At 41.6% G+C, this 25,607-nt stretch overlaps 1 protein-coding gene across 6 annotated transcripts in view; it reads right to left on the bottom strand.

Annotated features, from left to right (window-relative positions):
- Positions 1-1,693: 1,693 nt before the first annotated feature.
- The window catches only part of eif4g3a (eukaryotic translation initiation factor 4 gamma, 3a), an 83,504-nt gene continuing 59,590 nt past the window's right edge, over positions 1,694-25,607 (bottom strand). For all 6 annotated transcript variants that reach the window (XM_039611755.1, XM_039611756.1, XM_039611757.1 and 3 more), the window contains 12 exons: positions 22,471-22,561; positions 20,910-21,027; positions 20,565-20,788; positions 19,667-19,779; positions 19,139-19,311; positions 18,520-18,645; positions 18,194-18,275; positions 17,087-17,185; positions 16,647-16,793; positions 15,489-15,570; positions 15,203-15,349; positions 1,694-2,720 (listed from right to left, as the gene is read on the bottom strand). In XM_039611755.1, coding sequence (XP_039467689.1) covers positions 2,539-2,720; positions 15,203-15,349; positions 15,489-15,570; positions 16,647-16,793; positions 17,087-17,185; positions 18,194-18,275; positions 18,520-18,645; positions 19,139-19,311; positions 19,667-19,779; positions 20,565-20,788; positions 20,910-21,027; positions 22,471-22,561 — 1,584 coding nt within the window. In that variant the 3' untranslated portion in view covers positions 1,694-2,538. The remainder of the gene's footprint in view (positions 2,721-15,202; positions 15,350-15,488; positions 15,571-16,646; positions 16,794-17,086; positions 17,186-18,193; positions 18,276-18,519; positions 18,646-19,138; positions 19,312-19,666; positions 19,780-20,564; positions 20,789-20,909; positions 21,028-22,470; positions 22,562-25,607) is intronic.

Raw genomic sequence — 25,607 nt, 5'->3', positions numbered from 1 at the left:
GGCTGTGTAATAGATTTCTATCTAATCCCCTTAAAAGAAATAAACAACACCAAAAAAAGAAATCGTCTAAAACAAATACAAAAAATAAAAAAAGGAAAAATTTAACAAAAATAAATAAACTACTAGCTTGTTAAGAAAAACAAAACAAACAATTATAATCATTATAGTTCTACAAGACAAAAGGTATAACATCATTATATCATTCAGGATTTTTGTTTTTATAATTACTTAATTATTATTAAGTCAGAATGCTGTTCTGCTGTTTTTCCTGCTTTTTTGTGAATTTTCTTTGACATATCCTAATAAAACTTCATGAAAGATGTTTCTTATTTCACAGCTGAGATATCCTGGAATTCAAGAGCAGTTTTGGCCACACAGGTAAATCCTGAAAAGTGAAATCAGAGAAAGTGTTGCTCACAGGTGCGATGTTAAAATGCCGGGATGCACAAAGCTATAAATTGTGGGATCTGTAGTTTTTGAAGGGAACAATGACAATGGTTATCTTGATTAAAGCTCCAAGTTTACTCTCCATCCAAGTGGCAGACATCCAACTTTAATCAGAACAGTATTTTGATTTTGACGACCCAGAAAGACTAAAGAAACCCTTCAGGGGAAAGTGAACAGCTAAAAACAAACGCATTCTATTACAGCTAATGGTTTCATGATGCTGCATTACAATGTGCTGCTGCTGTAAAATCTGCAGATCGTTTTCTTAATTGCTTGTTTTCTCTATATCAGTCAGTTTTATAAAGCCCCGGGGTTTCTTTAAATTGTTTTGTCAAATAAGCTGAACATTTTCTAATTTAAACTGCACCATTTTGCAAGAAAAAAAAATACAAAATTCAAGTGATAAACCTTTCCCCAGAATAGCAGCCAAAAAACTGTCATTGACAGATACCAAGAAAAATGGCTGTAATTCCTCCACAGTTAACGCTGCACTTTTGTTAAACCCCTCACTTCAATCCCATCTTGAGTGTTTAAAATCCAGTACTGGTGTTCAAAGGCAAAAACTGTCCAAAAACCTATGAAACCTTTCTGTGACAGTGACAAGAGAATCAACCTCATCGGTGAACGTGTGTCAAGTCGTCTAAGGAGCTTGGAAAGAAAAGCGTCTGGACTTCTTTAAGTTGCTTGAAGACGTTTCACCTGTCATCCGAGAAGCTTCTTCAGTTCTAGGGTCAAATGGTGGAGAGTCCCAGATTTGACCCTAGAACTGAAGAAGCTTTCGGATGACAGGTGAAACGTCTTCAAGCAACTTAAAGAAGTCCAGACGCTTTTCTTTCCAAGCTCCTTAGACTACGATGACCTGGATGACTGAGAACCTTCACAGACGTGTGTCAAAGTCATTCATGCTAGGAGTGTCGCCTGCTGCTGTAAATCTAACCCAAGCCCTAAAAGCACATGTGATGATGGGTGCGTGATGTAACAGACGTTAAATATGAACGTACAAACGTTCGCATCGAATACGAGCATGAGAAGAAGCGCTGCAATGATTTCAACTTCAGCGGCTCAGCAGATCAAACCCGGTGGCTCCAGGCGATTCCAGCTGCTCCTTCCTGGATTTAAAACTGCTTTTCTTCAAACACTGGCTCAGTTTATTAGACACACACACACACACATATACACACACACACGTGTTAAAAATCTGGCGACCCACTTTTTCCCAAAAAAAGAAGAGACGAAACCACGAGAATAAGCACTTTTTTAAATACCTTTTTTTGTCTTTAATGTATTTACAAGCTATAATCTGCTCTGTAGGTCTGAAGTGTTACAAGCATGTCATGTTCAGCGACTCTGGCCATTTGCTTTTGAAGTTGCTCATTCCATCTGAATGAATCTGGTTTGTTCGTCTACGTTTGTGTGACAGTTCGGACTTGCATCGCTTCTTGAATGCATACCTCTACCTCTCATGAGGTGTATGTACATATCAATGCAGAGCAAGCCAAGGCTCAGGGAGACACTTCTTGGTTATTACAAGATAACCTTTGACCTTGGACAATGTTAATAGTTCCTGTGCATTCAACTCCTCTTTTTTTTTTTGTTTTTTTAATCTTTGCTTCCCCTTCATCCCAAAATAATTTTGCTTTACTCTGTTTTAAACCAAACAGCGTGGAATCCGGGGAGGCTGTTTATTTCACAATTATTATTTTGTTATTATAATTAATTATATTGTTATTTCTGCCGTCTTGTTCTCATTGTGAGCATCTGCAAATGTTAAATAACTTTCATATTTGCAGTCCTTAAAAAAATAATAAATTAAAGAGTCCAGAACCTATGTATCTTTTAAGTCTCTTCTTAAAAAGTAACAAAAGAAAAGTAAGTTAAAATTTAAAACAAAAATATTTTCTATGTATAATACAGGTATTTAGTGCTTCCACCGTTGGAATCCAAACTCAAAATGGCGGCATGTTTCAGAACCGTACCGCAGAAAAAAATTCCAGCCGTAAACATGTCGTCCTGCCCACGCAGCCATTTTGAAAGTTTGTTCTGCTGCGAGGATACAGTTCTACTAAGTCGCGTCCCCGGGTGTCTCCCTCGTCAATTATCTTCAGACTCCTCCTCTGCCTCGCGCAGCCAGGTGAAGAAGGCCGTGACGGACTTCAGGGCCACGCCTTTGCCCTGCTCCTCGGCCGGGTCTTTGCTTGACTCCCACTTGTAGAAAGCGTCCTCCGAGATGACGTCCTCATCATACAGGCAGTCAAAGAACATCCTTAGGAGGTCTAGAAGACAGACGAAGAGAGCAAATATTCAACTGTCACCTTGTTTTACAAGTTTTTTTTGAAATTAGGTTAAAGTTGAACCCTGTTCCTTTTCATTCTAAAGGAACTCGAAAATAAATTTAAAACCAGCCAAAAAGATAGCAAGAATGATTGAAAAGCTACATTAATGCAGTGAAGCCTTCAGGCAGGCAACTTAAACTACACTGAACTACACACACACACACACACACAGTCGAGGCTGTAGCCAATAAGCTTATCCGCCTTTGTGACTTAAAGAATTGGTGTATTTTGCTAAATTTAATTCGTTTTTTAGTTGTCAAGACTTGAAACCAGCAAATGGGCACAGAAATTAATCAGGAAACCTTTTACTGACGTCACAAATACAGTCAGCTGAAGACCATTTTTTCCCCATAGACCTCTATATAACCCTTCCTTTTTGCAGCCAGAGAAGTCGCCCCCTGCTGGTCATTACACAGTTCCCTTTTTCATGCTGTTTCAGACTTAATCAGAGTCTTATCTTCTGTCACTGCTCTGTTTAGGGTGTATGGAATGGTACGAGACCGTAAGTTTGCTGGTAAAAATATAAAACAAGATAGATGGAAATATTTTTTTATGGCCGTAGTAGAATGCTACTGAAGTCTAGTGTTTTGTTCTTGGTCTTGTTTGGTTATCTGTGAGTGTTTGTGCACCTGTACATGTAGTTTATGAATGCAGCTTTATATGCTTTAGCTGACAAATTGACACTCTAACCTCTTGTCTAAATACAGTCACTACTAGTTTTCATAAAATCAACATAGAAGCAGCTAAAATGCTGTCATCTTTTATATACAGTCCAGGGCTCGCAAAATCGCTAGCCCGACATCCCGGGGCTAGCGATTTTTCCAGTCGGGCTACCAAAATCCATCTCAGCCCTGCCCGTCGGGCTATCATAGGAATGAAAGATATGTCAATGCTTTTGCATTCTTTCACAAATGTAGCTGAGTAATTATGTCATTGGCATCGATGAGCCACTGTCAATATGTGACACATTGAAATCGCGTTTGAATTTGCGCTTGTTTTTTGCTTTCACTTTGCGATCGCGCGAACTGTGTGTAGAGAGCGGCAGCACTAATTGGTAAGTCACAGATTAATTGCGCACCAATTCCTCTGACATAGTCTTATCAATCGTTAGCTTACTATCAAACATGACAAGTGAAATCTCCTGCAGCAAGCTTAAACATGTGATAGAGGTTGATCGCGCAGAGAATTGCTGATCGTTATGTAAGTATGTGTGTAAGAGCAGATGGCTTTAGGCAGGTATTTTAGTTCTGCAGAGCCAAACAAGAGAGGTCAGGCTGAAGAGGCAGCCAAAGAAAAGCCTACCACAAAACGGAAAAGTTATGACAAATCAGACAATGAGGGAAAAAGAAAGCGCAGCTTTTTTGGTTTCATGGACAAAAGAATTTCTGTGGCTGGAATATGACAAGCTAAATAACATAATGTTCTGCCAGGTGTGTTGTGAGTTTCCCTCGATTTCTGAGTCGACAAGCGCCTTTGTTACTGGGACCAGTCATTTTAAGAAAGACCCCATCAGAACCCATGAGAAATGCAAGAAATACATTATTGCTCAGTCTGCAGTATCTTTCCCAGAACAAACACCAATTGCAAAAAACATACTAAAAGTAAACCAAGGATAACAAGAAGTCCTGAAAAATCTGTTTAGAATAGCGTACTAGGTTGCAAAGAGTGAACTACCACTGGCAAAATTTAGCAGTCTTTGCAAACTTCAAAAAGCAAATGTCCTAGATCTTGGTTCCACTTGCCTCTTACCCGTGATTTCAGTGGAAATTTCAAATTCAGGATCTGACACAGACTGATTCATGTTGTACACAGTTCTTGCAAGTTCATAGAAATTTCTGTTCAATTAGAACCAAATATTTGAGTTGATGTTTGAAATTGTTGTTGTAATTTGTGTTTTAAATATTTTTAGATTGATGTTTTGTTTCCTTTACAATATTATACATTAAAGTATAATATTGTAAAGGAAACAAAACATCAATCAAAAAAATGTCCTCTTTTTTTTTTTTTTTTTTTAATATTCGGGCTACTTAATTTATTTTGGGCTACCAAAAACTGAAGAGTGCCTGCCCGAAGGGCTACCAGGGATTTTGAAATTTTGCGAGCCCTGCTTATGCAAGGTAAGTTTCATGTTGGACTCATGGTTCTTTGTTAGTCCAGTTTAGGATAATGTCTCTGACGTATGTATCATATCAAATATATGTCATATCAAAACAACCCCATACCTGCAGTTGTTTCAGTTTTTCACAGGTGTTTCCTGTCAGCTGGTCAACCTCACTCAGGTGGACATCCATATCAGCCAACCAAACGACAAGCTCCTCCCTTTGTGCTTCAAATCCCTCCCACTCTGGGACATATATACACGCCCCGCAGAGCAGCCACCGAACCGGAATCGGACCACCACATCCTTAGTGAGTGGTAGACCCAGCAGAAAGGACAGCATGAGCCACCGAAGGGGCTGTAACGTCCAACCGATAAAACCGCACAAAAGTGTGCGGTGATGCCCAACTAGCTGCCGCACAAATATCAGCTACAGGCACCCCTTTAAAAAGAGCCCATGAGGTTGCCATCCCCCTGGTGGAATGAGCTCTCACCCCGTGGGGCAAAGCAAGACCTGTGGTGCCGTAAGCCAGTGAGATAGCGTCTATAATCCAGTGGGACAGCCTCTGTTTAGACAGAGCTCTACCTCTATTTGGATTAGCGAAGCAGACAAACAGCTGGTCACATAAACGCACATTCTGAGTGCGCTCAATGTAGGTGCGTAGCACACGCACTGGACAAAGAGAATGCATCCTCCTCTGCTCCTCAGATGCAAAAGGAGGGGAGCAAAAGCTCAGCAACTCAAACTCCATTGAGCTATAAGATGCAGGCATGATCTTGGGAAAATAGGCAGCATTTGGACGCAATACGACCTTGTGGCCATCAGAAGAGAACTGTGTGCAGGAGGGATGCACAGACAGCGCATGAAGGTCACCCACTCGCTTTGCCGAAGCCAAAGCGAGAAGTAATGCAGTCTTATATGAAAGAAATTTCATATTCACAGACTCAATGGGTTCAAACGGGGGGCTACAAAGGGCCTCCAGCACCAAAGACAAGCCCCAAGCAGGGACACTGGACTTAAGCACGGGCCTCAGCCGGCGAACTCCGTTCAGAAAACGTATGGCGAGGGGATGTGCACCTGGTGTCACCCCGTCAAAGCCAATATGACAAGCAGATATAGCTGCTAAATAAACCTTAATTGTCGAAAATGAAAGGCCCTTATCCAGCAGCTCCTGCAGGAATGTCAAAACATCCACAATAGAGCACTGAAATGGGAGAGTGTGGCGGTCCTGGCACCATTGCTCGAAGGCTCGCCATTTGTAAGCGTACAAGCCTCTAGTAGATGAGGCCCTAGCGCTCTGAATTGTCGCTATCACACTAGGTGGCAAACCCTTAGCAATCAAGTTTAACCTCTCAGCAGGTAAGCATGAAGGCGCCATAGATCTGGGCACGGATGAAACACTTCTCCTCCCGCCTGAGAGAGGAGATCCCTGCGGAGAGGAAGCTGCCAAGGACTCGCTGCTAGCAGGCTGATTATCTCTGCATACCACGACCCTGTAGGCCACCAAGGGGCCACTAGAATCAGAGAGGTGAGGGTATATATATATATATATATATATATATATATATATATATATATATATATATATATGTATATATATATATATGTATGTATACATGTATGTATGTATATATATATATATATATATATATATATATATATATGTATGTATGTATGTATGTATGTGTGTGTGTGTATATATATATATATATATATATATATATATATATATATATATATATATATGTATATATATAAAATCTGACAATACATATAATATTGTCCATATTATATTAACATTACCACAGTGAGATGACTTTAGTCTCATGAATAACATTAGCTAATTATTATTTACTAACTAATCTTGAAATGACTGTTCAGTACAGAAATGAAGCCCAACTATCATGTTTTACAGTCCTGTGGTCTCAACTAATCAAAGTGATGTCATGACAAAAATGAATGACCAACAAAACATTTTTTTCCTCCTTCATTTATGTCACACAAAGCTGTATGAAACATTTCTCGCGGTTAGTATCATGGTTGCTAGGCAACCTGAACAGCGCGACGAAGGCTAGACCGTCCCATTTCACAAGCCTCTCAATTTCGCACTTCCCGTACTTGTAGTACGCGTAGTGTGCGTACTTCAAGCGTGCATACCCTGAATTGGGACACAGCCTCCGGAAACGAGGCGGCTTGACCCGGAACTGCAACCGGTAACCCATGGCAACGGTTGCAGCACCCACGGAGAGGGGGCGCAAGCTGCTCACTGAGGGAAGTGAGCAGCCAGCCGGCTGACCTGCAGCACCGTCGGCGGGGCGTTGTCGCCCCCCAGTGTGTCTGCAGGGGACTGCATCACCTGCCTGACCTGGCTCATTCTGCCCACAGGCTGAGCATTTGTGATTGTTTGAGAATAAACAACACTCTTTATTGATTGTAACATGGAAACATGTACATTCATACATTTTGTTGGAGGCACCTTTTCTGGGGCACAACAATGAAAAACAGCGGGAACACTCGATGTGGTCACCTGAACATTTAACACACCTGAACAGGGAGTTACCTGAGGCATTTTGTGTGCAGGGGTTTTGTGCTTGGGAGACAGTGTTAGGAAAGTGCAGCGCCTTCTGGGGCTGACAACCCGAACAGAACTTAAGCGGCACCTCTTGTGCGGCAACAGAGGGGTAAAAGCAGCGTCTCCCTGCTGCTGGACCCCTTCTCCACTCGAAACCACAGCTAGGAGGGCTGAGGCTTCTTCCTCCTGGGCGTCGGGTCCCGCCGGGGGCCCGAGGGTGGGCCTTTGCTCCAGGCCGACTGGCGTGGAGCTCGGGCCGGAGGATGTGCTCTCACTGGCGGCACACCCACTTCAGCAGTGGGCGCCGGTCTCTTGCCAGTCGGCAGAGGAGCGGAGGGCCTGTGAGAGCTAGCTGCGGGCTTGGGCTTGGGCTGACGTCTGGGGATGATGTCGCGCAGAGCTTCCGTCTGCTTCTTCCTCAGATCGAATCTAGCCTGAATGGCTTCAAGTGAATGTCCGAATAACCCAGCCGCAGACACTGGTGCGTCCAGATATACAGCTCTGTCCCTATCCGGGACGTCAGAGAGGGTCAGCCACAGGTGCCTCTGCGCCACTACTGTCGAAGCCATCCCTCTGCCCAGGAAGAGCGCTGCACAGCGAGACGCACGGAGGATGTAATCTGTGGCGACTCTGACCTCGTTAAGAAGAGGTGCCAGCGGGCTGTCATCAGGAACCAGCGATCCGAGCTCCGCCAGGCACATTGCCTGGTACGTCTGGAGCATGGTGACGGAGCTCATGGCGCGAGCAGTGCCGGCCTGATCCCGATAAATCTTCTCCAGCTGCGAAGCAGAGAATCTGCAGTGCTTGGACGGCAGAGTTGCGGGGCCGCCGACACCATGGTTATGGGACGGGGCCAGATAAGCAGCCAGAGACGGCTCCATAGGGGGTGGGTTAGCTAAGCCAGCCCCCTCGGCGCCGTCCAATTCCATGTACTGTCCATAGCCGGGCACAGTGACGCGGGTAGACAGAGGTTTGTCCCATGATGCTGTCAGCTCGCAGAGAAAGTCTGGGAACATGGGAAGGCAGTTTTTGGCCGTTGCGGGCTCCGGTGGGAGGAAAAAACACGCGAACCGCGACGGCTTCTGAGCTGGCGGAGGAGAGGGCCAGTCCACCTGCAGCTTCTCAGCAGCACGGTGAAACAGGGAGAAAAGAGAGGTGTCATCGTGGCCGACCGGCGCAGCAGCGGCGGCACATTGGCCCGACAATGAGCTCTCCTGCTCATCTTCCGACAAACCATGGATGTCCAGGCCGATGTCCAGCACGTCATCGTCTTCCTGGGGAGCGCTGGCGGGCTTCAACCCAGGCTGAAGCCCGTCAGCGCTCCTGCATGGTTCCGCTCGTCATCGGCTAACCCGTCAACATATTCCATGTGGTCAGCCCAGCTAATTGCGGGGACATCGACCGGAAAATCCTCGTCTTCGGACTCGGACGGCCGGGCTCCAGACTCGGAAAGGAGAGGGTCATGCCGTGCGACAGCCGAGCGCCCCAGCACTTTTTCCACAAACGCCACCCGTCTTTCCAGGGTCGAGCGCGGAGCTGGCGACAAAACGCACAGGCTTCGGGCTCCGTCAACGCCTCCCAGCGTGGGCGATCCCCAGGCAGACAGGGCAGGCATCGTGCTGGTCGCTGTCGTGCAAAGAGAAACCGCATCCCTGAGGACAGGGGCGAACAGAAGATTTCTGCTTTGCTCGCTTCGGTTTGGAGTCCATTCCAAAACGCAAAGCGAAACGCTGCACATGAAAAACTTGAAATTAGCGCTCCGCGGGCAGCCTACACACCAACTGCGCGGTGGAGGCTAACACCAACAGGGGCAGTTAAGCTAAATTCAAGTCGGCAGACAACGGAGCTAACTAGCAGCAGCTAGCTAGCCAGCCCAACTCAGCAGAGATGTTGCCAGCGAGGTGAACAGCATAAGAACTGAGGGATGACTGTGATGACAGCGGCTATATGTGCAGGCGGGGCGTGCGCGTGTCATCACACGTCATCTGCCTTAAAGGCGTGAATAAAGGTTTCTTCAGCCAGGACACGCGAGGGCGTGATATCCCATACTTATGTGTTGTACCGAGTGAATCGACTGAAAGGGAACACCTGATTGTTCTGTAAATAGATTTAAATGGTTATATAAAAAAACGCTTGAGGCCTTGGCTGCATTTTTAGGTAAATAGTACCATATAATTTTGTTGTTTACAAAACTTGTGCATAATTCTTACAAATGTACAATTTCTATTTGCATTTCAAGTTATGAAAATGATTGTTAAACATGTTTGTGGGTTTTACAGTAAAAAACATATAACTCTTTATACTCGGATTTTGAATTTTTTGTCTGAATTTAGATCAACTGTGCTAATACAGTATACCAAAATGAAAAACATAACTCAAATTTCAGATATTTGAGGTTGTGCTGAAAATAATGGTACCAAATAAGGCAAGATAAACATACTTTAAAGGTGAAATATAGAGGTAAATTCAAACATAGTCAAGAACGGCCAATTATACCCTGGACCACAGAGGGTTAAATCTGAAAACAGTTAAAAAAAAAAACATCCCCATTCTAAAATGTCATGTGACAATCTGATTCTTAAAGAGTGATGATGTCACAAGGACATCATGCCTTTGATCCTTTGAAGTTTTTTCCTTAAATAGGGGTCAGGAGCAGCAAGTTTTAGTCAGTTTGTTCGCAGCCTTCAAACGTTCAACCAGAGATATATTTGAAAGTATTTGTAAACCTCTTCAGAGTCACTGTGCACAGGATTCAAAATGTATCCACGAAAACGATCCATTAGTGCCTCATCAGTCCAAAGGACATTACAGGAAAACTCCGACCTACATGCAAAAATTAAACAAATTGAAGAAGAGAAGCTTCAAATGGAGGAGAAGTGCAGACAATTGGAAGCAGAAATCAAGAGCTGGAAAAACAACAGCTCTTGGCGCCTTACGCAAAATTTATTAGTGAGGTCTGTGAAGGAAAGCTTGATGAAGCACGACAGAAGATTTTGTTCCTGACGAAGGAAAACAAGACAAAGAGTGCTGAATTAAAAGAAACGTCTGCCCAGCTTCAATGCACGAACGCTACTATTGCGAAGATGCAAGGGGATCGCCAATACATGGAGCAAAAGAATCAGGCGCTCCAAGGAATGCTTGATGAAGCTTTGGAAAAAATGACACAATTCCTCTGTCTGAAAAAGGAAGAGAACACACAAATGCAGGACCAAGTCAAAGGCATAAAGGAAAAACACAAAGTGCTGAAAGTCAGGCTGGATGAAACAGAGTGCAAAAATAAGGAGCTTCTTCAAGAGAAAGAGCAACAGGAAGAAGAAAAACGTATTCTCCAGGACTTGGAGAGAAGAAATCTACAACTGAACGAATTTTGTAATACAATGAAGGACAGAACACCTGAACTGGAAGGAGAAGAATTGGGAAAACTATATTCAAAGATAGAGCGTAGGATCAATGAAATGGTGAAAAGCCTCTCAGAGGCCATTGATGAGATGTTGTTGGACTCAGACAACTTGAAGCGCGAAAACACTGAAATGCTTGCGCAAAAGCAGCAACAAGAGAAAATAAATGAAGACCTGCAGCGTAAGCTTCAAGAAATCACAAGAAGAAATGAGCAGTTAGAAAAGATCCACAAGGAAAAGCAACAGCAAAATACAGACAAGCGCAATCTATTAAAAGAAATGGAGCAAAAGAATCAGGCGCTCCAAGGAATGCCTGATGAAGCTTTGGAACAAATTACACAATTCCTCTGTCTGCAAAAGGAAGGGAACACACAAATGCAGGACCAAGTCAAAGGCATAAAGGAAAAACACAAAGTGCTGAAATTCAGGCTGGATGAAACAGAGTGCAAAATTAAGGAGCTTCTTCAAGAGAAAGAGCAACAGGAAGAAGAAAAACGTATTCTCCAGGACTTGGAGAGAAGAAATCTACAACTGAACGAATTTTGTAATACAATGAAGGACAGAACACCTGAACTGGAAGGAGAAGTATTGGAAAAACTATATTCAAAGATGCAGCGTAGGATCAATAAAATGGCGAAAAAACACTCAGAGGTCAAGAATAAGATATTGTTGCACTCAAACAACTTGAAGTGCAAAAACGCTGAAATGCTTGCGCAAAAGCAGCAACAAGAGAAAATAAATGAAGACCTGCAGCGTAAGCTTCAAGAAATCACAAGAAGAAATGAGCAGTTAGAAAAGATCCACAAGGAAAAGCAACAGCAAAATACAGACAAGCGCAATCTATTAAAAGAAATGGAGCAAAAGAATCAGGCGCTCCAAGGAATGCCTGATGAAGCTTTGGAACAAATTACACAATTCCTCTGTCTGCAAAAGGAAGGGAACACACAAATGCAGGACCAAGTCAAAGGCATAAAGGAAAAACACAAAGTGCTGAAAGTCAGGCTGGATGAAACAGAGTGCAAAAATAAGGAGCTTCTTCAAGAGAAAGAGCAACAGGAAGAAGAAAAACGTATTCTCCAGGACTTGGAGAGAAGAAATCTACAACTGAACGAATTTTGTAATACAATGAAGGACAGAACACCTGAACTGGAAGGAGAAGTATTGGAAAAACTACCTTCAAAGCTGCAGCGTAGGATCAATGAAATGGCGAAAAAACACTCAGAGGTCATTAATGAGATGTTGTTGAACTCAGACAACTTGAAGCGCTGAAAACGCTGAAATGCTTGCATAAAAGCAGCAACAAGAGAAAATAAATGAAGACCTGCAGCGTAAGCTCAAAGAAATCACAAGAAGAAATGAGCAGTTAGAAAAGATCCACAAGGAAAACAACAGCAAAATACAGACAAGTGCAATCTATTAAAAGAAATGGAGCAAAGATGCCAGAAACTTGAGAAGGAAGTTGAAGAAACAACCGATCAGTTGAGAACCCTCATCCTAGAGAAAAAGTGCTCGTGGAAAAGCTCATGGAAAAGAAGAAAAACGCGTTCCGCTTCTTCTGGAGGAGGGACACTCCTGCTTTTTCTACTTTTTCTATTTTTTCTACTGCTGATGTCACCTCGTCTCCCTCCACCTCTGTTCCATCTTAATTTTCACCTCTCCTCTCACCTTCTCCCTTTCTCTCCTAACACTTCTTCCCTCTCTCCTTCATCTTTTTTCTTTTTTCACCCTAACCCCCAACCAGTCCCGGCAGTTGACTGCCCCTCGTGAGCCTGGTTCTGCCGGAAGTTTCTGCCCGTTTAAAGGCAGTTTTTCTTCCCCACTGTCGCCTAGTGCTTGCTCAGAGGGGATTGTTGGATTTGTATTGTTGATTGCTGGACCAGGTGACCCTGAATCCTCCCTTAGTTATGCTGCAATAGACGTAGGCTGCCGGGGGATTCCCATGATGCATTGAGTTTTTCCTTTCCAGTCACCTTTCTCACTCACTATGTGTTAATAGACCTCTCTGCATCGAATCATATCTGTTATTAATCTGTCTCTCTTCCACAGCATGTCTTTATCCTGTTTTCCGTCTCTCACCCCAACCGGTCGCAGCAGATGGCCGCCCCTCCCTGAGCCTGGTTCTGCCGGAGGTTTCTTCCTGTTAAAAGGGAGTTTTTCCTTCCCACTGTCGCCAAAGTGCTTGCTCATAGGGGGTCATATGATTGTTGGGTTTTTCTCTGTATCTATTATTGTGCGATCTACTGTACAATATAAAGCGCCTTGAGGCGACTTTTGTTGTGATTTGGCGCTATATAAATAAAATTGAATTGAATTGAATTGAATTGATTGTCATTTATGCTTAGAAATATCTACTCATATATGCTTAGAGTTTTATAATTAGTTGTAGATTAATAGAGGTTTGATCCTTAGTAGTCTGCAGACACACGTTGTGTGCATTCCAGAGCACTCTGGCTTTCACACCCACATCTTGGGAGCATGGGAGAGGCTGTGCCTTGTCTTATTGTTTTATGGTAGGATAAACGTATCTATATCTGTTTTAGTCTAAGTGCCTTTTGTTTAGATGAACTGCTGGACTTCCAGGCCAGCAGGTTTAGGGGAGTCTTCATGGGGTCACATCTTGACCCCACACACACACACACACACACACACAAGGTATTCTTTGTTCACATGTATACCTATGTAAGATGTCATATGTTAATGAACCTATGCATATTCATGTAACCACAATAAAAGAGCAGTGTTACGGGGGAGCGGACGAGAGCAACTGGGGTCAAGCGACGGAACGGCGTTTGTCCGGTTCTCTCCCGTGCACGAGAAACATGAAGAACTTTGCCTACTCGTGTCTTGCTTGCTGTGTAATTAAATTGTCTTCAACGTTCCAGCGAAAAGGTTCAAGCTACGAACCTATCAGGGATTGTTGGGGTTTTCTCTTTTCTTTTTTTCCCCTTCTTATTACCGTTTTCCTTTATTTACCGATTTGTTTTGTTTACTTTTCTTGTACGTTGTTTCTTTATTTACTTGTTTAACTTTTTTTTCAACTTATGTAATAAACTAATAAACCAATTGAATTTATCCTCTGAGTATTTTACATCTAATCTTTAAAGAATATTTCCAAAATATTTTTAAACATCACGATCTGTCTTTTGTTTGCTTGTTAAAACCCCATAAATGGTGAAGTAAAAACCCTGTGATATGGTTTAAAACATGAAATTAGACTAAACAACTAGTCTAAAACCAAGAGACACTTAAATATTAAGTTAAACCTCTGGGGTCGCCGGACGCGCCGGCGCGTCAAAATCACATGACCAATTTAAGACGACACAGCTACAAGATGCAGCGATTCAGAGGCTGTATCCCAATTCAGGGTCTGCAGCCTTAAAGGCCGCATTTTAAGGCCGATTACGTCACAGCGACGCGACGAAGGCCTAAAAATAAATTTTTGTTTCAGTTCTATGAAGCTTTGAGTATTTTGGATTAGTAGGACTGCTGTGTTTGTTGTATCATATTGGTGTAATTGTTTATATGCTTTATATATTCTGAGGTAAGTTGATCTATAGTGTTACATCATATTCTATAAGGATGTTATGTGTTTGTATACTTTCTGCCCAGTTTGACCCATTTAGCAGAAGTCAGCTTGGTTCCACTTGCGTCTTACCCGTGATTTCAGTGGAAATTTCAAATTCAGGATCTGACACAGACTGATTCATGTTGTACACAGTTCTTGCAAGTTCATAGAAATTTCTGTTCAATTAGAACCAAATATTTAAGTTGATGTTTGAAATTGTTGTTGTAATTTGTGTTTTAAATATTTTTAGATTAATGTATAATATTGTAAAGGAAAACAAAACATCAATCAAAAAATTGTCCTCTTTTTTTATTCGGGCTACTTAAATTTAATTTGGGCTACCAAAAACTGAAGAGTGCCTGCCCGAAGGGCTACCAGGGATTTTGAAATTTTGCGAGCCCTGCAGTCTATTGCAAACCCTACCTAACCCACGTTTACATAACTGCAAGATATGTTTCCTTGAAACACATTATATTCTCATACCTTGAGAACTAAACTGCAGTGAAGTTCTCATTAAGTTTATTTATGTAAATCCTCCACAGAGAAATACTGAGACTTTTAATTCAATCATTCTTTACCTTGGAAACAGCCACTAACTATTAAGAATTTACTTTTAAGAACTCTGTGGTGAGATCATGTTCTTTAAATGAATAAAAAAAATCATTACATGTACAGCCGCTTGTAGCCAGTATTTGAGCTCTAATCAGCAATAACAAAAGAAAGGCGCTTGTAAGGAAAGCTAAGAGTAGCAGGTTTTATTAGTTTTATAAACTATGATGCAGAACTTACTTGGAGGCTGATCGAGGGCAACGATCAGCGCCTGAAGTGCATAAAGTGCTTGCAGCTGTCGCTCAGTGTCTGAGTTAAGGTACTTGAGTAATACAGGCAATCTCCTCTGGATCATGGCCGTGTCCACTCGACAATTGGTGTTATCATCTGTACAGCAAAGCAGGAGGCAGAGTGAGTGCATGCCGAGCCGGCCCGCTCGCAATTTGGCAGAGTGTAAATATTGCAATCAGCGGTGGGATTTAAGCAGAACAGAGAAGTGTCTCCTCCAGGTGGTGGAGTGGCTTACCTTTCACTGCTGCCTTACACACAGCTGTCATCAGAGCCCTCAGGAAGGGAGACGAGCTCATCTGTGTTTCATCTAGATTTGCCTGGGAAACGGAGCAGAACTAGCTGTCATTGTCACGTGACTCCACTTAGCAGGTAAAAAATACACTGCATCCTCACATAACTTTGCAGCAGGACATGTTTTAACTATGGTTTACCCTTCAAACCATGTTTGGATTGCGTCCTCTGCTCAAACACTCAACTTCAACCACACCAGGATTATATTACACTCTGTATCAACATGTCACTTAACACCTACTTGTCCGCAAATGATCTGGTACTCTGCTCTACTGTTCGCCATATTTGCACAGTGTTTGAGTTATTTTCTGACATTTTTTAGTAGTGAGTGCAGCTGTACAATGTTAAGTGGCAAATGGATTGCATTTATGTAGTGCTTTTATCCAGAGAGCTTTGTAATTTCATACACACTGTTGGCTCAAAGCCAGGAGGCATGCTGCTGGTCTGACCATCATGAGTAACTGGGGTCAAGGAATCAAACCACAAACTCTGGTACTGGTGGACTTCTGAGCCGCAGCTGTCCATTTCTGTAGAGTCAGGTACTATAAGAGCAGGCTAAATTAAAACAGTTGCCATGGCTTCTGGTTCTATCGTCATTCGAGCTGGCTGCCTCAAACTTGGTCTCCTCAGACATCTTTAATACATCCTCCTATTCATGCATTAACATAACAGGATAAAGATGAAAACAAGAAAAGTAAGAAAAAAAAATACAACTGAAAAACAATGATGAAGCACCACGAGGTGCAGCGCTCAACACAACATAACACAAAGACAGTGGAAGGCAGAAAAGTCACAAAAAGGTCACTATAGAGAGGATCTTACACAAAAACGCTTGAGTTGAGTCCTTATACTTATGTCTCTTTTTAATTGCACCAAAGGCACTGAATAAGGCACATTTTCAGCATCCTATAGCTAAAAAATTAAAGCGAAGGAAGAATAAAATGCAAACACAAAGTCTGTTGTCATTCCATACTTTTAATTTAAAAAAAAAAAAAAAAAAGCAACACAGCAAATGACGGCCTGCCGCTCCTCCCTGCTTTTAGCCACTCGGTCACACAGTTTGTGTGATGTTTGAGCTCCTGAGGAACGTCGCTTGTCATACCTCCACCCAGTCAAAAATCTGCTCGTCACTGGCCATATCCTCCAGGAGGAGTCTCTCCAGATGCCGGCTCATCTCCTCAGGAGACAAGATCCTTTCGGGCAGAGCTGCCTCAGGATTGGAGCTGTCTGACTGAAGAAACTGGAGTTTCTGTTGATGTGAAAATGACAGGAGAGGACAAGAAATGAAAAGGTGATGAAAAGGGGGGAAAAAAAGTTCTCCCGTTGTCTGTTTATACATAGTTTTCTATAAAATTCCTAGGTAACACCTGATGACATCATGCAGATCTCGAAAAACAGCAAGACATAAATGATGAGGAAGCAATGTGTAATCAGGCAATGAAAAAAGCTAAATTTTTGGACCCTAATGTTAACTTCTATCTGACCTAGTGACCAATGAAAGAAATAAAAATGTTGTCAAGTCTGAGCCTGACACTAACCAACCTGTTGTAAGATGAAGGCCTGGACATCCTCTCCCTCTGGAAGAATGTCGGTCCAGTTGAGGCCAGATTCCCTCCATAAAGAACCTACAGTCCTATGGCTCTGTGGAAACACAACAAGACAAAAGTTAAACCTCTCCCCTACACTCATCTTCTTGTTTTTTCAACATTTGGACAGAGCATAGATACTTAGATATTTGCTTAATAAGTACTTTATGTGTAATTTCAAATACTTTAGATTATTCTATATATAATAAACCAAGAACATGTGGCTCAAGTGTTTTTATTACATCACATTTTTTATGTTCATATATAAAACTACTCTGACAGAGTTAGTCATCTGATGACATCTGATGCAGTCACAGCGCCTGATATAAATATTAGGAGGGAGCAAAAATAAAAACAGCATTGCAACGGCAACATAACTAAGAACATTTTAAACCCATTCAAAGTGAATGCTTTATTTTTTTAAAAGATTTTTAGTAGTGAATGCATATTTAAGACATTTTAAGACTTTCTAAGCTTTTAAAATTCACCAGGTGACCCATCTTGCATTTGAGTTAGGGTTAAAAGCTGCCTGTTTTTGATAGAGTTTTTATTTGAAACACCCAAATGGAAAAGCTTTAAATAGGAAAACCTTAATTTACCTTTTTAGCACGTTGCTAAAACAAAACCCAGCCCTTCTCCTAAACTCTAGAAATGTCCTGGTGACCTAATGGTTGTTAAGAGGTTAAGGAACAGTAGATACTTTATATTCACTTTTATTGTTCAGTATAAAGTGCCTGCCTCTTTGCAAGCAACACAGTCATGTTGATACAAGCTGGACGTTGTGTAATTTATAATCATATTAGTGAATTACACAAGCCTAAAAATGTATTATTTTATGTATAAATTTAAATAATAACACTAAGCAATAATGCAATATTTAACAAGTACAATATTTTATATTATTCATTAGTTCCTAATCTTCATGGATAAAACGTCTGATCGTATCTGGAGCTGAACTACTGATTAAATGTTACTGAGGTCATGAGAACAGATAAAAAAAACAAACAAAAAAAAGTAAAAATAATCATAAAAAACAACAATATAACATCTAAGCATTGCTTACCATGTGTTTGCATAGTAAGTGCAGTATTTCAGATATAAGGATCCCAGCTCTTCCCACAGGAAGCAAGGGTTTGCTTAATTCACTGCAAACACAGACAAAAGAAATTTTAGTATACATTTTTTCCCCTGTCACACACAGCTTTGTTTACAGCAAATGTGCAAACAGACCAATTATTTAAACACATGTGCAGTTGTAACCCTCATGTTTTTTTTTTTTATTTCTGATGGAAAATAATCTGAGACTAAAGTGTAGATAAATTGGTGGCAGAGGTGAATTTATTTCTGAACAAATGCAGAAAATCTTTCATTATTTTCAGTTATTTGTACCTAAAGAGCTCTTTCATAGAGAAGCCCCCCTCCTTCAACACAGGGCTGAGCAGCTCAGCCAGGTACAGCCAGATGTGAGGAATGTCGATGGCCATGTCGTCCGCTTGCTCCAGCGTGTCTGCAAACCTGAGAAAACAAAGACAAAGAGAAGACCAAGCAGTGATTAGATGCCATTTTTTCCAATTTGGGGGTGGGGATGGGGTGGGGGGGGGGATCTCTGATTCTTAAGCCAAGAGGGCAATACAGTGGTAGAAACCCTGAAGATGATGATGAAGATGCCAGCCTTCTTCTTCAAAAGGTTTGAAAATATCAATTACTTCTGAAGTTGCTAGATCAGACTGGTGGCAAAGCACAAGCGCCCCCCCCCCCACCCCAAAAACACCGTGCTTCAAACTTTATTTTCAATTTAATAAACACATCTGGACAATGTTAAAAATAAATTTCCACCTTGCAATGTGTTTTTTTAAAGGATATACTTTCACTTTGATGTGTATTTCCATTGCAAGATTGGTCCAAAATTTCAGTGCCAAATAAATCAAATGATAAAAAAACGGTTAAGAAGAAGGTAAATAGAAGAGTTCTAGTGATCGAATATTGGCCACTAAGCAAGTGAACTGACCCTTTGTAGAACTGGGCCTTGGGCACGATTTCCTGCTGCACCAGCTGGAAGAAGAGCTGGCCCATGTGGTCCCGTGTGATCTGACTGCGCTCTAGGGTCGACTCCACCCCAACGCGCACAAAGATGTGAAGCTGGGAGCCCAAGTCAAGCTCGTCCACACACTGGATAGCCTCCTGCAGAAAATGAAGAAATATGGTCAAAACTGACTCAGCTGGAAATTATTGAGAAATTTAAATACTGAAATTTTCCTTTCTAGCAATTATAAAGCATTAAAATATGAAACACGGTTCATTATCTTACCCTGCAGGTGGATTTAAATTCAAACAAATCTTGGTTAAAGCTTACAACATATCTTAAAGGGGTATGAAAAATACAAAATGCATGCTTGCCTTAAAGAAAATAAGTGATTTAATCATGAATGAATCTTCTGGAAAAATCACTGTTAATATTCATGTAAAGCAGAAGCTTGCTGATGTGTATTAAAACTTTTGCACTGTAAACTTCCCCTACTGCTCGTGAATGTCATACCTTGTAATCGTTTATGTGTAGAAATTCGTCAATAATAGACTTGGACTTCCTCTCAATCTCCTCCTCAGACAGGGCTGGTCTGTCTGGGGTCTGGACCACTGGCTCAGGTTTCACTATAAACATATAAACACAAGTCCCAACTTTGCCTTTTGGTGGAAAGAACTGATGACTGCTCTAAAAAGTAAGTTCAACACACCCAGCAAATCTTCTTCTTATCTGGAGTCAGTTACATAAACACTGGCAATCAGGATAAACAGTCACACGAAGGTGGTTGGCAAATAGACAATTATACTCAGGGATTTCTAACCCTAAGCACCCTATAGTAGTATAGTGTTAAAAAGTGTTTGAAGTTTTCATTCGAATTGAAAAAGTGCTTTATAAATAAAATCTATTTAAAGCCAGGAAGGAAAGCTGGCTGTGCAAGTTAATAGACTCATTACTACTGACTGATCATTAAATCACAGGAAAATCTGACTACATTAGCCTACAACACTGCTGAAGCACATCAAGAGGTGTTAGATGACCTTAGAAATATTGAAGTAAATAATTCAAACTGGTAAGTAGGTTTACTACGTTTATAACCCTAAAAAGTAAACATGTTTTTTTAAATAGAAAAATACAAATTTTCAATAAAATGCACCCACAATCAGGTGTTCCTGAGAATTTAAATTTCCTACTGATGCTCATTTAAAAAAGGTAGAGACTTCAGATCCTCTCACTATCTGAGTACCAATGTCCAGGAATGATAGGTATTTGGATTGATGGTGCTTTTGTACATGAAATGTACCCTGGTAAGAAGTGGCCTACTTTGTTAACACCAAAAACTCAGGGCTTCGCTTGTTTTCACCTGAAAACTGAATGAAATATGTAAACTGCAGAGGCTGTGCTGTGTTCTCACCAGGCTCCCTGACTCTGCTGCGCTCCATCTCCGTTTTGTCCTCAGTGACACTTGGTCTCCGGGGCTCGGCTCCCTCTCGCTCGCGGTCTCTTCGCGGCTCCTCTGGGCTCTGACTTTCCAGCAGCTCTTTAGAACTTCCTCCCCTGACGAACGGTCCGGGCCGTGCTGATGGCGCTGCAGAGATTAGTGGCTTGTCACTGCGCTCTCTGCCTGTACTGGCACGACTTTTGTAAAAGGGGGGGAAAAAAAAAATCAAAGTCAAACAGGATGTTGCTCAATAAAAGGATATCCGAGAAATCAGCAGACAATCAGGAGGAACAAATAAGAGCTGCAGTTGTTTTGTACCTTCCCAGAGTTCTCCTGGAGTCATAGTCTGGGTTCTGGGGAGGTGTAGTGGAGGGCTGAGGTGAGGGTGTCGGCTGCAGTGCAGAGTAACGGTTCAGGCCAGTTGTCCGTGACAGGTCTGTAACAGGAAGAAGAAAAATGAGGAGGAGTGATCACAGATTGTTAGATTTGGTGTCAAATCAGCGTGTTGATTCATCTTAGTCGCTATGCAGCATAATCTGTCCATAGCAGCTTTAAAAGTCCAGCCAACCCCCAAATTTATGAATGCCACAATCCACTTCAGCCCTGAAAAGCTTCTGTCACCCACCTATACTTTTCATTTCATGGTTTTCATCTGCAGGTCCCACACTTATAAACTCCAGAGAGCCCAAGAGTTACTGCTCCATTACTCAGCAACTAATGAGCATACCATTAACTTTAACTACCCAACAACCAAAAGAAATAAAACAGCAGTGGATCAAAAGCTATTCAGATACATAAAGGATACGACAAAATGTAAAAGCACACAGCTTTCTTTTATTAGCTTTGAATACTTTTGATTGCGAGTAATTCATAATAAAATATTTATGGTTATTTGAAAGACCTTTCCAGGTCAAACAGCAACACCTTCCCAATTTACAAGGGAAAAAAAAAGCAACACATTGGGAATCACAGCTGCACAGTTTTTCCTGCATACAGAAATTTTTGGCACTCCCCAAAGAGGTTTTATACAGAGCAGAGGATAATACTGTCACTAAATCTAAACTAAAACTAAAACTAGGCTTTGCTGCAGATGGTTACTGAGACATCTGTGTCAAAGTGGTGTTTGGTGTAAGAGAACCGATCATGCTGATGCACACTGTCACCCACCAAAGGCCTTGAACTCACAAGCTGAACTTTTTAAAAATATAAATCTCAATTTATGGAGAGAAGTGTTTATTAAGCCTGCAAAGCAATGCTGCTCCAAAGGTTGAATTATTTTGAACTGAAAGTGCTGCGAGTGCATTGCACTGGGGGAGTTTTGCCCTGAGGACTTTGAGCGCTGTCAACGCCGAGCTTCACAGGATTTGTATAGAAAATAGATGCTTCCTGTGGAGACGGAGCCTAACATCCATAGGTCGGAGCGTGGAGAGTGTGGAGAAAGCAGTCTTTGTTTTCAAAAATTTCACACAGTACCTGCTCTTCATGCATCCTGATGCTTTAACTGTGACACATCTGAGCCAGCTGCAGCTACAATCTCACCATCAGACCTGATTTTCAACATTTTTAGGGGGGCCGGTCAGAAGGCACTGAAGCTGTATTCCTTATAATTTCTAATGTTATGCCATCGAGTCTCACTGACAGCCATTTATCGTATTTGAAAGACGTTTGTAAATTGCCAAAACTGACTTAGTGTCAACAAATCAGCAGCTGAAAGCTGAGGGATACTCCAAACTTTGCCATTTTGGTGTTTTGGTACAACTAATGAGCCTCTGAGACTCGAGATGAAAAGACTGTTATGATGACCACAGTTTGTACAGTGTACTCAGTTCTGTTTTTCCAAGTTTTGCTAATGATGTTATAGCTTGTTGTGGCATCTTACCCGAGTCGCTGGCTTTGGCTCCTCCGCTGCTGCCCTTCACCCATGTGACTTGAGCCCGTGGGCCGAGCTGGATCTTCTCATCCATCTGAGGCTGCGGGAAAACAATAATTCAGAAAAACAAAATTCAGAATCTCTGCTTTTAAGCTGGAGAGCAGCAGTATTTTAAACGCAAGGACAAGGAAGACTGACAGCTACAAGGCCAAAGGAAAAATGTAACGTGAGTGTAAGCATCAAGTTAAATGCGGCTGTAAATGACGATAGCACCTAAAATGCTGCCTCTATACCAGACAGCTTCTGGGATATTTGGTTCTCTCTTATCGACTAACAGTTAAAACTGCCAGACTGCTTCCAGCAGAGGGCGCTCCAAAAATGAACTAACTTCTTTTACCCAGCAATAGTTATAGTTCCATCAGGATGTCAGTATATGCATAACTGAGCATGTAGAGTTATGTAGATGGGAACAGGGGACATTTATGTACTCGGCCCAGTTATGATTATCCTTGAGAGTCATCTTGAGTCTACGTAAACAGTTATCTTCTGTGTACAAGAAAACACCAGCCAGCTGAAAAAGGGCTTTAACATGAAATGAAAAAACCAAACACTTGTTGAATGGAAAACAAACTTGTCACAACATGAAAACCACCCCACAATTTGTTTACATTACAATGCAGAACTGAGAAAGTTCAGCCAAGTCTGAGAATCTGAGAGAACAAAGCAGCCGCACATTACCCACACACCATCAGACCCATTACACAACATGCTGCAACAAAACACTGTCGCCGTCTGTGACAGGTTTCTAATTAGAGCTCATTTCTAATACCTCCACCATCACTGGTGCCTCCTGATTTGACGGATTCACTAACTCACAGGTTTTCGAACCTTTTCTAGCATGCCCTTTTTTTGAGGCCCAAATTTTTTAAACCCATACTCTGCAATTTTGTTTATATATTTCAAGGATAAAAGATCTGATGTCTCAACAGGACCTGGAAAAACTAGTCCATGCATTCATCTTTAGTAGGCTTGATTACTGTAACAGCATCTTTACAGGTCTACCTAAAAAAAAAAATCAGTCAGACAACTACAGCTCATTCAGAACTCTGCTGCTTGAGTCCTCACTAAGACCCAAAAAGGGTCCGTCAGAGGATAGACTTTAAAGTTCTGATGCTGGTCTATAAAGCTCTGAATGGTTTAGGACCAAAATACATCAGTGACCTCCTGACCCAGTATGAACCTTCCAGATCCCTCAGGTCATCTGGATCCTGTTTTTTATCAGTTCCCAGAGTCAGAACCAGACATGGAGAAGCTGCATTCAGTTTTTATGCTCCCTATATTTGGAACAAACTCCCAGAAAGCCTCAGATCAGCTGAAACACTCAGTTTATTTAAATCCAGGTTGAAGACTCACCTGTTCTCAGCTGCATTTGAATAAAGCACCAAATCTGCACTGTTTTACTTTTAAGCTTAAATTTCAAAACTTACATTTTAACTACTGATTTTATCTACTGATCCTTTCTTTCTTTCTTTTTTTCCATTTTCAATCATGCTTTTTATTTGTTTTTGTTTTTTAATGTCTCTGTAAAGCACTTTGAATCACCTTGCTGTTGAATTGTGCTATATAAATAAACTTGCCTTGCCTATTCTGCCCTCCAAAATTACATTATTTTATCTTAGCTTTCCCAGGGTGCTCCAAGCTCCTCAGTCTGAGAACAAGTGATTTTGCTAACTGTGAGGAGGCAGCATGCATGCATGGGCTTTGCTGAAGATTTCAGCACCATTGATCAGACATCACAGATGAGGGACCTCTAAGGGACCCTCTAAGAACTAATCAACATAATGATGCTTTTTCTTAAAAAAAAACAACAAAAACTGTTTAGACAGTCTGCTATTTTTAGATCTCACTCTGGAAGTTCGGACCACTTGTTCTGGGTGCTCAAACTTGTGCCGAGAGCAAACATCAATTCTGTTTCAAACTGACCCCAATTTCATGTGAGGGACAGTCATCACTGGTGCTGACCGCTAGACCTCCAGTTATGATTGAACAGTTTTCATCTGATAAGTTCAGGCCAAAGTCATGGTCTCAGGTGAGGAGTGAGACCTGGTGCGTGTTCATTTTTAAAAAAACAAAAGAAACATTCATCATGTTGTCCACTTTGAATTTGTCCCTCGGGGTGAGACTGTCAGCCAGGAGTTCTAGTGTAATGTCCTGAGTGATCTGAGGGGGAGTATTCACAGGAAACATTATGAACTCGATTGCCATTGTATCGACTATAAGTGCAAAGAAAACGGATGGATTTCATGTCCACATCAACAAAATCTTTGCTCACCTGCCAGGGGTGCCTTACTGCAACACTGCCCACATGCCGAATATGTAAATTCAGTTGAAAGGTCATTGTTTTGACATCACAGAGTTTATTAGTCACATAGTGAATTTTGCTGTGTGTGGGGGGAAAAAAACAAACCCCACTATTTATACGTAAAACCACCAAGGACTCTATTTCGACGCCACTAGAAATACTTAAATAAATAAATAAATAAAAACAGCAATGGCGGGATGCTGGTCAGGTGACAGACAGAATTTGGAGCATGTGGAAAACCAGGTGGATTGCTGGCTGTGCAGAGCAGTAGCTGAACTGAGAGTCCAGAGTGTAGAGCACTAATCTGAGCAAATAAAGAGTAAAATCGAGAGCGGAGCAGTCAAATTGAATATGTTTCCGTCGTGAGAAATAGAAGGGCTTCAGACTGAGGCCGAGCAATGTGCACAGAGGAGCAGAGAAAAGCTGATCTGTTCACTTTAAGTGAGCAAAATTCATTTTAACTTTCTAATTAGTTTCTTCTTCTACCATAATTAAATATATATGTTATTAGTTTTGTTGTTGTACTTGTTAATAGAATAATAAAATATTTAAAAATGTTTTTGTGTCAGCAGAGAGTTTGGAATTCGAGTATCCTGACAATCCTACAGGTTTTTCCACAGTTTTTCTAAGCTGCTCTGATTACTTGTTGCATGTTCAATAAAGACAGAAAGGTTTTTTGTTATTAGTTTAGTGGGGTTAAGTTTTGTCTGTAATTCTGACTTAGGTGAAAATCAGACCATGTTATAAGTTTCTCTTTTTCTCCTTTTTTTGAGAGCCATCTGAG

Source organism: Oreochromis aureus, linkage group 5 (genome assembly GCF_013358895.1).
Source record: "Oreochromis aureus strain Israel breed Guangdong linkage group 5, ZZ_aureus, whole genome shotgun sequence".
Lineage (NCBI taxonomy): Eukaryota > Metazoa > Chordata > Actinopteri > Cichliformes > Cichlidae > Oreochromis > Oreochromis aureus.
This window is presented reverse-complemented; position numbering and strand designations above follow the sequence as displayed.